The sequence below is a fragment of the Ambystoma mexicanum genome, chromosome 7p (assembly GCF_040938575.1).
Source record: "Ambystoma mexicanum isolate Mex_15411 chromosome 7p, UKY_AmexF1_1, whole genome shotgun sequence".
Taxonomy (NCBI): domain Eukaryota; kingdom Metazoa; phylum Chordata; class Amphibia; order Caudata; family Ambystomatidae; genus Ambystoma; species Ambystoma mexicanum.
This window is the reverse complement of record NC_090939.1, coordinates 860,169,756-860,185,434: the sequence shown is the minus strand read 5'-3', so window position 1 is coordinate 860,185,434 and position 15,679 is coordinate 860,169,756. Positions and strand designations below refer to the sequence as shown.

Here is a 15,679-nt window from a genome sequence, read left to right as displayed (position 1 = left end):
GGTGGCAGCGGTTTACTTTTAACTACCGTGGTGTGCGTTTACAGCGGGCTGCGTTCGCAGCTGAAGTTAAGCACCTATGGGTGCCATTTTTGTCAAAATGGCCCGGCCATTTCTTTGCAGAAAGGTCCTTGAGATTTACTCTGCGCGCCAAACCAGGTTTGCTCTCTTTGTTCATTTTGCCTTTGTAGGATTCACGAGCGAAGCCCGCCTCTGGCTCCAGTATGTCTGGCGGGGGCAGGAAGTGAGGGAGGTGCCCGAAACCCCCTGTGCTTAATCCCCTTGGTTGCAGGAATGCACCCAAAGGTAATTAGCTGGCTGGCTGTCCAGCAAGGACAGCCACCCTGCTGTTTGACTGGCAGCTAGGCCGGAATGAATGGAAGAAACTTGCATAAAAGGCTAGGCTTTTTGGATTGGAAGTCAGAGTCGACCACTGGACGAAGGAATCCGAAGAAGAACTTGGAAGAGATGCCTGTTGCAACTCCTAGACCGTTGGTTTGCCGGGTGAAGCCCTGCTGCTGTGCTGAAGATCTGAATTCGCCTCGACTAGAGAAGCCCTGCAAGGACGACTTCTCCCCCTTGAGTTGGTAGGACCAATCAACTCCAAAATAAACCACCTGGACATCCTCTCGAAGCTGGTTGTTTTTCCACTGCAGTTGCTGCTGGAACTGAAGAGTCAGGAAGAGGAACACCAGATCATGGGCGTTGCTTTAAGTTGGCCAAGAGCTCCAGGAAGATCCTCCGGACTCCCAGGAAGCAGGACTGACCGAGCCTGAGCCACCTCAACAGAGTGCTGGACCCCAGATGCAAGGAAAGCTCATCTCAACAGCCAAGAGTCTGCGGTGGTGCTATTTGCTGAGACGCTAGGAGCTGAAACCACGAAGTGCCACTGAATAGAAGTTGGTCCTTTTCAGTCTCCGACCGTCCTGTTGCAGTGCAGGAGTCCTCCAGATGTCCTCCCTCTTGTCCCCACGACTGAGGCCCAGGAACAGAGGATCTGCAGAGCTGCACAGGAACAGAAGCCAGCTGGAACCATGTCTTCTAACCAAAGGTACTGTAAAGTCTAAGAGAACTTACCTCTTGTTGTGTGCCTCTTGTTGTGTACCTCACTTGTTCGCAGTGGAGAATTGTCTTGGTTGCATCAGTAGATTTGCTAACAGCTTCACCTCACAAGCCTAATCAGCTTGTGGCCCTACTTTGTTTTCTTCTTTTCTACAAAGACTTATAAAATATTGTGCAAGGCCTTTACCTACCGGCAAGAATTGCTTCAGCTCACCTAGACTTTTGTCCAATTGACTTTGGCCTGGTCGGTCTCCCTGTTTTACTCTTCTTCCCTCTGGCTTTGTGTTTTGTCTTCCTTCCAGGAAGGGGTTAACTTACATTGCATTGGGGGTTACCAAAAGTACTTACCTGCTTCAGAATATTTGTGTGATCTCTTGTTGTGTTCCAATAATCCTTTTCTTTGCCATACTCCAAGTATTGCTCTAAATAGAACAGTAATATATTAATGTCCACATTGTCCTAGCTATTTAAGTCACCTGAGGGTGTAGGAAGTGCCTGTGTGCCATCCCAAATGGGTACTTGCTAATTTAGAGAAACTAAGAGGGTATTTTGCAGTGTATTTGTGTTTTACTATTATATTGCCCCTTCTGAAGAAGGCTTACTCAAACTGACTGTTAAATTAATAATTGTTTAATCAAGAAACCTTGTGTGCAAGAGTTTATTTGAATACTGGTCACTGTGAATCTCCGTGTAACTCCCCTACTGCTCCCATTGACCCCTCTTGCGATAAGCCTGCCTGATCATCAAGCTATCAACCTGTGCAGTACAGATTGATACCAAAGGTTGGTTTCCTATTGCCAGGTGGTCAGGGTTTTTGTAGTGCACCCAAAGGGTACTGCATACAATCTCTCTTAACAATTCAAAATACTCACCCCAACATTAAAATGTTTGTAACCATGAACAATAAATGCTCATTTGGACAGCTTACGTTTTTGGATGAGAGTATAAAATGGCTGCAACATCAGCCATTCAAATGGGGTACAAGGGCTCTTTTGCTTATTGTTTAAGAATTTTAGAGGAGGAAGGGCTGGGTCTCAGTGTGGGCATGTGTCGTGCATCAAGACACAAACATACCATGCACACGGACATCTGCATCCTGGGGGCTCGTCTCTGTGGCAGCGCGGACCGCGCTTGCCTTCTGCCGTCGCTCATGCCCAGCAAAACATCAGAGCCTGTGCGCTGCGGTACCCCTGGCGCTGTTGGCTCCAGGTGCATTGGGGGTTGCCATGGCGCCTGCATTCGCAGAGACTCCACCTCGCTTCCCGGCCCCTTCCACAACATTGCACGCCGAGAAGGCGATCACGTGTCCCTCACAACAATCACACTCACGTGATTCCAACATGGAGGTCATGTGATGAGGGAGTGCCGGGATATACAGCTTACAGTCAGTCTCCCGGCACTTCTCAGATGTTCTGACAGCGTTTGGCTACCTCCATATAACAGACCTTGCTTCTTTCGGATTCTGGACCTTGGACCTCGTTTTTTTGGAAGTCACTGCTCTTTGGTTTTGCCCCCGTTGGATTTGGTGTATTGTTTTTTGGACTGTCAACTCGAACTGCTGCTACTTTGGACTCTGCTTTCTGGATTGCTTTTTCTCACAACCGTTGGCTTTGTTGTTCTGGATTTAAGACTCAAGTATCAAGTACTTTGCGAACCCTAGCATCATTGTTTTCACGATCCTGGTGGACCCTGTTGTACAGAGGAGTTCTACCATCTCCTCCATCTCAAAACAATCAGAGGGAACAGTTAGGTCAAGAGCTGACATCGGCCATTCCCGCGGGTAGGTGTCCTTGTGAATAATTATTCCTTATAGTACAGTCTGTATACTTGCATACCCAACACTGTATTTCCATTGCAGCCATCCAGGACCCAGTGTTCTCTGTTCCTGCCACCTGTGGCCCCAATAATCGGTCAGCGAGTTACTTGCTCTTCTCTGACTGGTACTTGGGGACGGAGGTATTCAAATCCCCGTGGACTCGGATCTTGACAGCATGCACAACCCCAATACAGAAACATCTTTAGGGAATTATATCTACAGACATGGCAGGGCAGGATACCGCACAAGAGAGACCCAATAAACAATGCACAGAAAGGCTACACAGAAATGATTGTACCTCTTTCAAACTTTAGCCTTATCAATAATAAGCTGAAGCGTTTTAAACAAAACCTTCTGATATGTGGTAAAGGGCCCACAGTCCCTCAGCCACTACCTCCTCACCATTGCGCAGGTCTCGGGGGTTATTTCGGCAAAAAAGAGCAGGCCCATGCTTTATCTAAAAGAGCTGGCATTAGCATTTCTTATTAGTGCTGGCCTGCAGCTAGTGAAAATCATGGTGTGCCAATGCAGAAATGGTGTTTGGCCTTGTGGATTTACAATGAGGCAACTTCTTTGATTGCTTTATGTGTTTAAGTGTGGGCACAGTATGGCATGCTCGTCAAGAGTCACATACACAAAACAGTCCAGTGTGCTCTGGTATGGACATTGGGCACATCAGACAAAAACAGGTATATGTGCTGTTACATAAGGGAACACCACGTGGACACCATTAACCAACAGGGTGGAGACTTGTGCAGCTCACAAATCATTGCTGCACAGATCACTGCATTGATTTGCCATGGACTACTGTATGCAGGGTGACACACAATGAACTCAACTTTCCAAATCAAGGTGCCAAGTGACATTGAGTTGCCATCTGGTGAGCTCGCTTGGCAGTGGCTGGCTTGTTTAGACGATTAAAAGACCTTTGATGCTGAGAGGATGCATTTAGTCGATGCCCCAAAGCAGCCACTAGAACACTTAAGCAAGAAAACTAGAGTTAACCTTTTCAGGGATGCACCATATGTAACTAAAAAAGTTAAAATACATTAAAAATAAAAATATAAAATAAAAATGTTGCCGTGTCACCGACACGAAAATAAAGAAAATAGTTTTAAACTTTTCTGTGCGGCACGTTAGTTCTCTATTGAATAGGTTTGATCAGCTAACTCACACTTGTACTGGCTTGTTGATTAAAAATTACCCATGTTCAGTTCTTAACACTGAAATGATAAGCATATACTTTACAAAAACAACGGCTTGTTAAATGAGCCTCACTTATAAATTGCCCCACTTGAAAGGCTGTCAACACAACGAATGAGGGGGCATGGGGTGTGCGACGGCAGAGCATCTCACATGCCGCGTTTGCAATATGCATTCCTTTGTTTGCATATTCCGAACGCATTGAAGTAATCTACAAGTCAACAGAGATCAGCCAGCCGCACATCGCATAGCAACGCTCACCGGAACAGCAGGCTGCTTAATCTGTTGTCCAGCAGCTTTCTGTGTGGGCCCCTTACTGCGTCCACCGTCGGTGCTATTTAGCTCTGCACCAGCCGTCACCCTCCGCCCGTGCCAAGAAACAGGGCTGCCAGTAACTGTCTCTTTTCAGGCTATGGATGTGTGCTTCCCTGGGCATAAGGCTGCGGCCCACCAGAGGGGTGCGCCCCACAGTTTGAATACCACTGCTTTAGAGCATCTAGAGGCACGGAAACTGCTCTTCTGAACACCTGTGAAGACCTGCTCTCAAATCTTGACCAACTCTCCCTCGGTCCTCAATCTTTTTGACCTCTCTTCTGCTTTCGATATGGTCAACCACAACATCCTGATCGCCCGTCTCTCTGATACCATGGGCATCATAGATCAGGCCCTGGCGTGGCTTGCCTCCTTTCTCCCTGACCGGCCCTCCCAGGTGGAACTTGTGTCCTTTCTCTCCTCTATCACTCTCTCTAGTAGTGGTGTCCCCCAGGGATGAAACCCATCCCCCCTGGATGTACATCGCTCCCTTGGCCCACATGATCTCTACCTTTACCACTAACTTTCAGTGTTATGCAGATGACACGCAGCTCTCTTTCAGGCTACCCTCAGCCGTCCCCTCCTCGCTCATCCAGGACTGTGTATCCGCAATTCAGTCTTGGTGGGCTGCTAACGATCTCTGCCTGAATGCCAGTAAGACTGAGATCGTCCTCATTGGGACCCCTGCTCCCACTTTCCCACTGGCCGGCCTCCCTTGGCCCTTCGCCCTCACCTACCAATGAGGCAAGAAATCTAGGGGTCATCATCTTCTCACATCTCAAAAAAGTCCCACTACCATCTGCACCTCCTCAGAGGTATTCTACCTTTTCTCACTTCCCCCCCAGAGGCTCATCACCATGAAAGCCCTGGTTCTCTCTAGGCTGGACTATTGCAACAGCCTCTTTCTCAATCTTCCTACTTCTACTCGCCATCCTCTACAACTCATCCAGAACAGAACTGCAAGACTTATCCTTGACTTCAAGCCCAAGGACTGCATTTCTCCAGTGCTGAAATCCCTCCACTGGCTCCCTGTGGCTGCACGGATCAAGTTCAAGACCCTCTGCATAATCCACAAGGCTTTCTGGGGCCAGGGCCCGCACTATCTATAGGGCTCTCTGCCTAAATACTCTCCCTCTAGAGTCCTCTGCTCGTCCTTCAACTCTCAGCGGATGAGCAGCTTTCACAAACAGATTTTGGGGTAGATCTTTATCCTCTGCAGGTGCCTTCCTCTGGAACAGCCTCCCTGCCTCTCTCCATCTTGAGCCAGAGCATGTTAAGTTCTGGAAACTCTTCAAGAGCTTCCTCTTCTCTTCTTCCTTCTCTCTCCCTCTCCCCTGCTAGCTGCCATTCTTTTTCTCCCCACCTTCCTTCCACCTTCTCCTCCTTAACTCTGTTCAGTTTTTTCTGACTGGTTGCCTGGTATTCCTCCAGAGCCTTCCAGGTCCAAGGCTCCCAGCCAGTCGTTTCCACTTGCCTCCGGGCCACTGCACTATGTTCAGCATTACTGCTCTTTCAGCTTACGCTCCATGAGTGGGGCAACCTCTCTGCAATTAACCCAGGGCCCTCCTGGACAGACGCGTTGTTCCACCCCCTTGCCCCCAACCCACCTCTGTCTGTACGCATGCATGACCTAAATGTACTAGGACTAGTACATTGGTCTGTCCTGTTCCTCCCCATCTCCCTCCCTAGCTTCGTCACAACTAACACTTCATGCACTTGCAGGGAAATGCCATCAGATTTAGTATGCCAGTTTTTCTGTTAGATCATTCGGAAACTTCCAGGCCTAAGAATAATTACTGTACTCCCTATTTCCCTTCCCGCCTTGAAGCGCTTTTAAGCACTCCACCCGTGTATAAGCGCTGTATAAATAAACTATTAATTACAGATCCCAGCGGCCCTTCAACATCAGTGTGTCATCATAGGTATGTTGCCACAGAAGATCTTACAGTGTTGGCTTTGGGATACCTGTCCCAGCAATTTAACTAGATTTAAGTGCTGCCCCATCTAATAGGAATATTTTAAGCTGAGTGCGCACTCATCTTGCAATTACAATCTTGCATCCCTCTCAGGCATTTAGGTCCAGTCACATTTAAACTTAATTTGCCTGTGGGTCTAGCCACGACATACTGGTCAGCTCTGTGCTGCTCCTGTCCAAGGTTTCCTGAGCTCAGAGTAGCTCAAATTATATATATGGAACATTATCTTTTTACATAAACTACATCAAGTTTAGTTGTAGAACTCCAATAGAGTTTCTAAAGCAAGAGAGTCAGCAAGGGGCACTCTGCCAGGGAACAGTATGCTGAAACCGTAAGTGGTTTACTTTCCTCTGCCACAGCAACATGCAACATAGCATCACTGCCACCATCGCCCAGGATTTTCTCATCTAACTGAGAAGGACTACTTATCTAGGTGTACACAAAGTAATTATTACGTAACTCCAATCCCATGAAAGGGTGAAGGTTTCCCATGGAGCAAGACAATCACGCCCTGAGGGAGGCCTTCAAAGGGAAAAATGTTTGTGATCCAGTACAGGAAAAGAACATTTGTTCTAGGGGGCTCACGCCAGAGGCAGAACTAAGAGCTTCGACCTACCAATTATCAAAATTCAAGAACTATCAAGGAGTTTATAAAAAAACTGAACAGCCAAATGAGAAGAAAAAAAAGAAAAACAGTTCCCTCAGTAGATTTTCGGAACCTGAATAATCTGGTCATGGATAGAATGTAACTAGCAAGTCAGCAGATGCTAGAATTATTTGAGTGAAATTATACCACATTAACATTAACAGTTGCACGTTTATGAACACCAAAAATCATGTTATTGCGTTGTAGATAAAAACTGCAATCCACTGCCCGATGCTAGAAACAAAATATGCTGGCAACTTAATCAAGGTCGTCATGTAAAATGCGTACGTATTAGAGTCTTATACGCCAACTACAAAAGTATAATTTTGCAAAGGTCAAGATAAAGTTAGATAAAAGAAATAGAATGTTTCCTGACCTCCTTGGTATGACAACAGTTATTGGAACTCTGAACAACGGACCGGAAGTTGGTGCGGACAAATCAAACCCACACACCTAAAACAGAAAATAAAAACATTTTTAAAAAATTCAATAAAGAAAAAGGCATCAATCTACCAAAAAACAGGTCCATTATCTTTAGGCATCATTGCAGTAAATAATATTAAATGACAAATCATGCTGGATGCTTTTATAATTGTGCCTTGCTATACTTCAAATGGATTTTATTTTATTGTTTATTAATTTCAAGTTAAAAAAACATTACACAAATGCAACAGCAAATAACTTGTCAAAGTCAACAGTCTGAAACTTGCTCTTTTCTCGCCCCCCCATAGTACCCCTCACCAAGGATTCCTGAAGTTCTCACTATAAAGAAAAAAATATATGCATATACACATTTAATTTATATCCACAAGCCAAAGCCTCTGAGGGCACCACTGCTTGACAATCGTCCTTTAGAAGGGAGTAGCTTCTTACCTGTAACTCCATTTCTCCAGCGTTAGTATCTTTCATGGATTCACATGCTGTGAATATTCCCAGTCAGGCTGGGAATCCCCGGTTACTTTGACTTAGTAATTTTCCTATGGAAAAACCTGACACCTTGAGTGTCCCATTAACATTGTGTGTGCTTTTGCTACCCACCAATGTAATGTCGAGTGTATAGCTCCGCACCAGCAACTTCCCCTCAGATTTTAACCATTCCCAATGGAGGATATTCCCATGAAGAGGATGTTTGCCTGTAGGGGAGTAGTCTGGAGGGCGCATGTTAATCCATGAAAGATAGAAACTCTGGAGAAATGGAGTTACAGGTAAGAAACTACTCCCTTAGCCAGCATTGGATCTTTAGTGGATTCACATGCCATCAATAGATTTGTAGCAGTATACATGTTAGGAGGTGGTAACCCAGGCAAACACAGATTAGATACTTTAAAATAGTTTGCGTTAATGCGAGAAGAATACATAAGCAAGTAGAGAAAGGAAACAACCCAGGAAGCTGCAGAGTTTTCCTTACTGGAACAGCCGTTGAAGGACTGCTCTTGCCACCTGTACACCCTTAGCTTGTTGCTGATGTAAGCAGTAGTGCCTGGTAAATGTGTGAGGCACTGCCCATGCTGCCACCTGGCAAATGTCTCTGATGGGTACTCTAGACCAGAGTCGCTGAGGCAACCGTGGTTCTAGTGGAGTGTGCTCTGGGCACCGTTTGCAACAATTCATTAGCTTTAGAGTGGCAGAAGGAGATTGTAGATTAAACCCATCTTGAAATGCCCGGTTTCGATGTGGATTTTACCTTGTTGGATGGACCAAAAGCGACAATTGCTTAGTTGGCCTGAAAAATTTTGTGCGATCCAAATAATATTTCAATGCCCTTTTGACGTCCAGCGTGTGCTGGGCCTTGTCCGCTGGTGAAGTGGCATTTTGAAAGAATGTGGGCAGAGCTATGGTTGCATTTCTATGAAACTCTGAAGGTACTTTAGGGATCAAATGAGTATTATTGGAAAGTACCATCTACACTCATGAACTGTAGATCCGGAGGGTCTACAACAAAAGCTTGCAGCTCCTAAACATGTCTAGAGGACGTAATGGCCACTAAAAAGCCACCTTCCACGTTAGAAATGTGATGTGTTGTCGATAAAGTTCGAACTGAGGCTTCATAAACCCTGCCAGGGCGAGTTTCAGGCGTCATACAAGAGGAATCCTTTTCTTTGGCGGAAAGGTCTGAAAAAGCCCTTTTATTAAGTATTTTATTTATTAAATGTATATAGTGCTTTACATAACAACAGAAATACATTAGAATAATAAAATAGAAGCATAATTGCAAAACACGAGACAAACCTTCAAAAACAGTATTTAGAACAAGTTACCCAAGACAAACACGAGAAATGGAGCAGGGACAGAGGAAGAGGGAAGTAATGGTCAAGACAGGGGTGAGGAAGAAGAAATGTGAAGGGAGGGAATGAAGCTTAAGAGGAAGTGGGGGTATAGGGAGGTGTAAGTGAGAGGGAATGCGAAGTGATGAGGGGTGTCAGGACGGGGGATGAAAAAGATGAGATTTCAAAGAGGCTCGGAAGGAGAAGTAAGAGGAAGTGGAGCAAATAAGAGGTAAAGAGTTCCAATGAAGGGGGGCTAGGAACTGAAACTAACAGAAACAAGAAGAGGCACATGGTGACGGAGGAACAGAGTAAGTGATCAGAAGACCCGAGGGAGCGAGAGGGAGCATTGAACGGGAGCAAGGTCATGAAGAGATTTAAAAACAAGACAGAGGAAGTTGAATTTAAGTTAGGAATGGAAGGGAAGCCAGCCAACATAAGAGCTAAGAGGAAATGGAATCATGAGGGGAGAGAAGGCAAAGTAAGCGGATGGCAGAGTGGTAAAGGGAGGCAAGATGAGAGGCAGAGAGACCAAATAGGAGAGAAGAGCAGTAGAAAAGGCAGGAGAAGATGAGGGAAGAGATTAAGAGTTTGGTAGCGTGGAAGGTGAGGGAGGAATGGATTTTGCAAACTTTGAAGAGGTGGAAACAAGCGCGGGCGGTAAGAGCAATGTGATGGGTAAAAGAGAGGGAGGAGTCAAAGTGAAGGCCTAGATTGCGAGCAGAGGCAGAGATAGGGAGATTAGTAGGGGGAAAGAGAATATAAGGAGGGGGAAGCATGTTGGAGGGAAAGAATAATACTTCAGTCTTGTCAGTGTTGAGGGAAATAACGTGCAATGACATCCAGTTTTTGACAGCAGTGAGGCAGGCAGAAATATTACAGTGGATGTCAGGAGTGAAAGAAGAGGAGGAGAGGAAAAGTTGGGCGTCATCAGCATAGAAATGTTGAAAGATACCGAAGGAAGCGATGGGGACAAGAAGGGAAGTGTAAAGAAAAAAAGGACCAAGTACAGAGCCTTGTGGAACACCGAAATCCAGGGTAAGGGTAGAAGAGGTACGACCGCCGCAGGAGACAGCAGAAAAACAGTTGGAAATGTAGGAGGGGAGCCAGTTGGGAACAGAGACTTTGAAGCTGAAGGAAGAAAGAGTATTGAGAAGTAAGGGGTGATCGACGGTATCAAAGGCAGCGGAGAGGCCAAGGAGGACGAGGACAGAGGATTGCTTAGAGTAGCGAGCGGTGAGGAGGGAGTGGAGCACGTAGGCGACAGCAGTTTCAGTGGAATGTTTACGACGCAAACAGATTGAGACGGGGAGGAGAGAGAGATTAGTTACAAAGGCTGAGAGTAGGCTAAACTTTAGAAAGAAAAGGTAGAAGAGAGATGGGATGAAAGTTGGAGACAACGAGGGGGTTAGCAGAGGGTTTCTTCAAGATAGGGATAATAGTAGCATGGTTGAAGGTGGAAGGGAAGATGGCGGAGGAGAGACGGATGTTAAAGAGGTGAGGTAAGGAATGAGAAGAGGGTAGATCTTCGGAATTAAGGGGGTATGGAGGGGGACAGAGAGGGAGACAGTGGGGTGAGTTTTGGACAGGAGGAGGGAAACATCGGAAGTAGTAATAGGAGAAAAGCTAGACAATCAAGAGGATGGGGTGGCGAGAGAAGGGGAGCGAAGAATGTCTTGGCATAGAGAGCAAAAAGTCAGCGAAATCAGAAGGGAAGAGGGAAGAAGTAATAGAGTGATCTGGAGTGGGCCGGGAGAGAAGACGAGAAGGTCTGAAAGATACGAGGATTGGGATTGGAGGAGGTTAGAGTAGCAGGAACATTTGGCTGAGCAGAGGCAGGAGTCATAAAGAGTGGTATGAGAAATAGGCGGCTTGATTAGCAGGAGAGGGAAACTTGAGCCAGCATCGCTCAAGGCGACGGAGGAAACAACGCATAGTCAAAAGGTAAGGAAAAAGCCTGGGTTCAGAGGATTTGTGGGTAGGGCGGAAGGAAGAGAGGGTAAAGTTGATCAAGACTGAAGAAGATAGAGGATAAAGAAGATAAGGCTTTGTTAGCCGAGAGAGAAGAGAAGTCAGAGAGGAGGGAGAGGAAGAGCAGGTGTCATGGAAGAGGGAAGGGCTAAAGTTACGGAGGTCGCGTCGAGAGAAGGAAATGGGGGAGGAGGGAGTGGGAGGAGGGAGAAAGAGTAGGGCATGTCAGAAAGATAGTTGGGAAGGGTAGAAAGTGGGGAGGAGGTGAAGGTAGAGATAAAGATACCTGAAGAGAACCTGAAGAGTGAGGCAGAGAGGTATGGAGGGGAGTAAGGAAGTAGGAATCGAGGATGGAATGAAGAGGGGGAGGTTGATGGGAAGAGGGGAAGTGAAGGTTGAAGTCACCAAGAACTGTGAGGGTGGGGGTAGGTGGGGACGAGGGAGAGAAGGCAGTCAAGGTCATCATGGAAGGAAGAGAGGGGGCCATGTGGTCTGTAGATAATTAGAAAAGAAATAGCGTGAGGGGAAGTGAAGGATTTGTACAGAAATTCGAAGGAAGGGAAGGTAGAAAGAGGTATGGTAGAGGGGGAAGAGAGACATTAAGGGTGACCAAGGAAACCAATGCCGCCACCATGGCCAGAAGGGCGAGAAACAGGACAGAAGGAGGAGGAGGTGGTGAAAGAAGCAGGTACAATAGTGTTGTAAAGAGGGATGCAGGTTTCAGTTATGCAGAGGAATTGAAAGTTAAGTTGCAAGAACATGTCGAGGACAGCTGCGGTCTAGTTGCAGAGGGATCTAGCATTCCAGAGGGGAATACTGATGAAACTAGAGGGTTCAGTGATAGTGGGATAGATGAGGTTGGGGCGATGAGGGGAGGGGCGGGGGCGTGAGCTGGGCAAGAGGTTGAGCTTGGGGATAGTCATGAGGGAGAGGGATAAGAGAAGGGGCCAGAAGCGAGGGAGAGGGGAGCAAAGGGTAAGGTGAAAGGGGAGGGAGGAATAAGGAAACGCGCATGTCAGAGGGGGAGGAGAGGTGATGGAACGGGGAGAAAGAGATAATGATGGCAAAGGAGGCTAAGAAAGGAAGTGGGGAGTAGAAAAGGAGCTCAGGGGAGAAGAGGGTAAGGGAATAAGGGAGAGAGGGAGAAAGGGGAGTCACAGGGGGAAAGAACAAGGGTCCAGAGCTAGTAGGCCTAAGATAAAGGAAACCTCAGGGTAGAGGGAGGGAGGAGGGGACTAAATGTGGCAGAGTAGACAGGGATGCACAGTAGCAGGGGAGGCCAGAAGAAAGGGAAGCACAGGCAGTAGGCCGGTTGGGTTCAAGCATCTAAGGACGGGATGCAGACGGAGAGGAGGCCCAAGAGGAGAGGACCTGGGAAATCAGAGCTGCAGGGAACAGGGATGTGACAGTAACAGAGGAGGACAAGAGCCGGAGTAATAGTGCTACAGTACAGGCACAGGCACTATACTGGAAAGTCCCAAACATTGAGGAGGCAGGAAGCAGGCAGACAAACAATATACAGTGCCCTCGGAGGATCGATTGCCATGGGTGAGCAGGAGAAGAGCAGCAGAGGGGGCCAGGAGGACCAGAGCAGAGGCAGACTTCGGGGAAGGGGGACGGTTACAGCTGTAAAGTACCCAAGAAGGCAGAGGACAGGAAGACTGGCACAGGCAGCGTAGAGTCCAGTTGGAGACGGTAGACCGGCAGACAGGACGGAGCAGGCAGCGAGAGAGTTCACCAGGGCCGAAGCCGAGAAGAACGGTGCAGGCCAACAGAGAGCCCAGTAGGAGGAAGGCGACCTGCTGACTGGAGGGATATATGTTTTGCAGATTTCACCCTTTATAGTACCACATATGCAACACACTGTGGATGTGACATGACCCACATGGACAGAGGTCCACGGAAAATTACTTGACATCATTTTTGGATACATCATAACCTGAGAAAGGTAGGATAGAACGAGTCCGTTATGATGTCTGACATGAAAGAGATGATACCTGCATCTTTTCTCTCCACTGGATTTAACATTTCCAGAGAGAGACTATGTGCTTATGGTGGATTGTTTCATGTTCCACCATATAGGTAGCCGACAAGGAGGACGGTCTTGTTCCTCAGAGTCGAGATATCAGCACATCTACTGGACACTAGGAACACCGGACGAAGGCTACACTTATTAGTAAGTATTGTACTTATGCATACAACTAATATTCAATTGTGATCAAGGCTGATCTGCATAATTAGAGAATCATTGGACAGGCTATAACCGAGTGTCTCATCATCACAGGCCCGCAGTTTGAATATCTGTCAAGTGGTGGAGTCCGCATGGGACTATGCCCGGATTGGTTGCACTTACTCCATGAGTTTTCTCCCTGGAGGTAAGCACCACATTGTAACGACACTGAAAGTTATTATTACACATTGATTGTGTTTTTATAAATAAGCAAGGATGACTAGCACATACTTTTTAGGTAATAGGTTATTTTTATTGTAGATGTCTCTCACCCCATTCTTTGTTGAAGCAAGGCACATTTAGCACTGAGCTTCTGTCCTGACTAAGGTCGTATCAACATAAGGCGTAGAGCTGTAAAGCCTGAGATAAATAACCAAAACACGTGTCGACTTGTTGTAAACCATCTGTGGTATTCACAGAATAGTAACACTTGTATCAAAGAAAAGGTGTTAGAACGTTGTGTTAGATAGGTGTTTATGCATATGTATTTGTGTATCAATCCCCGGTTTTGACATAGAAATGAGCTGTGGTTGAATGTATGAATGCGTATTTGAGTTGTGGGGCATTTAAATGTGACACTGCACACTGATGTTTTTTAATATTGTGATAAAACATTGCATTTTGAATTTGATGTAAAATAAGGAACAAGTTACTTACCTGTAACTGTTCTCCAGCATGGGTCTGGCATGAATTTACATGCTCATGAATGTTCCCCATCAGGTTGGGAATCCTCGTTAAAGAAATAAAATCAATTTCAGTTTAGTTTCGGAACTGTCTTTCTCCCAATAACCAATCACTGATCTCTGGGTCATACTGCCCCCAGCCAATGACTGCCCTCTACCTAAGCCCCTCCTCTGGTGGCCATCTTCAGATTTGGTAGCACGTAAAGTGGCAATAAGACCAAGAGAAGAGCCGCAGAGGGGTATGTGTCTGAGTCAGCATTCATGGCTTTAAGCGCCTCATCGATTTTATCCCCAAACAGATTTTCCCTTTTACATAGCATAGATGACTTTGTGTTGTACTTCTTGATGGAAATGAATGCAACGTAGCAATGCTTGCCGTCTAAGGACTACCCCATTGCCAATTTGCTTAAACCCTGTTCCAGCAAGGTCTACAGCGCTGTTTATGCCGTGATTCGAGGCTTCCCCTTTGCGCACCAGCATCATGGACTCCTTTCTCTGTTCCAGCAAGTGTTCCAATAAAGGAGCAAGACGATGCCACATCTCTCGGATCAATGTGATCACTGCGACGGCCGAAAATTGCGACTTTTTTTTTAACCCTTTACATTTTTGTACTATTCCTCGAGCAACTATTGCCAGGGCATTTCCTGCTTTTACCATGGTTGCCCCAATGGTGAGAACTCTCCCCTTTCCCCCCACCCTCACAAAGGCATCAATTTTCTGGTTTTCATTGTATGGCGGAGTGGCGCACTTATGCTGCGTTTCAGCCTTGCAGCCTGCTGCCGCTGAAACAACTGACTCCGGAACAGTTTGCAAGGTGAGTCATTTTGGTGTTGTGTCCGGAGCGTTAAACTTCTCCAGCCTCCCTTTAACCTTCTGCTCTGTAGAAGGATGCTTCAGAGTATGGAGGCCCTCGTGCCAAACATGACCCAGAATGGATGTGGAAAAGACTGCCTTCCTGCGTTTACCCATGTGGTCGAAGAGGAAACAATCTTTCTTTTCCTCATCTGAAATCAGACCAAACTCCTGGCATGCCTTAGACACATTGAGTGAAACGCCCCGATGTCATCATGAGGCGAAGGTTGAGCCTGGCTACCCTGCGCATCTTGGTCAGGATCTGTGTCCCACACGTCAGCTCTCCTTGGAGACGAGGTGGCGGTGGAACTTGTATCCCTCGGATCAGTGTCCTGGTCCGTGTCAATCAATTCCCCCTCTTCTTGCGCTCACCTACGTGGACTGAATGTACGTGGAGGTGGCGGTCTAGGAGGTGTTTGAATCCTAGGGAGTATACCCTGGTCTCTGCAGGGATGGGTTGGATCCCTTCGATGTTGAGAGGTAACTTGATGTTCTCCGTAAGGTTGAATTGTCTGAGTTTGAGCGAGCGGAAGCCTGGCATCAAGCTGTCCCAAAAGAGACTGCAGTGTTGTAAGGACCTGCAGGGAAAGCAGCGATTGTGGGTTTATAAGGGGTATTCTGTATGCATACGGCCTATTCCAGCAGGTGTTGATGGCAGAGTAGGTGT

At 46.8% G+C, this 15,679-nt stretch overlaps 1 protein-coding gene across 2 annotated transcripts in view; it reads right to left on the bottom strand.

Moving 5' to 3' along the window:
• The window catches only part of TPP2 (tripeptidyl peptidase 2), a 1,218,153-nt gene that overhangs the window by 667,082 nt on the left and 535,392 nt on the right, over positions 1 to 15,679 (bottom strand). For both annotated transcript variants that reach the window (XM_069637049.1, XM_069637048.1), the window contains exon 15: positions 7,389 to 7,465. In XM_069637049.1, coding sequence (XP_069493150.1) covers positions 7,389 to 7,465 — 77 coding nt within the window. The remainder of the gene's footprint in view (positions 1 to 7,388; positions 7,466 to 15,679) is intronic.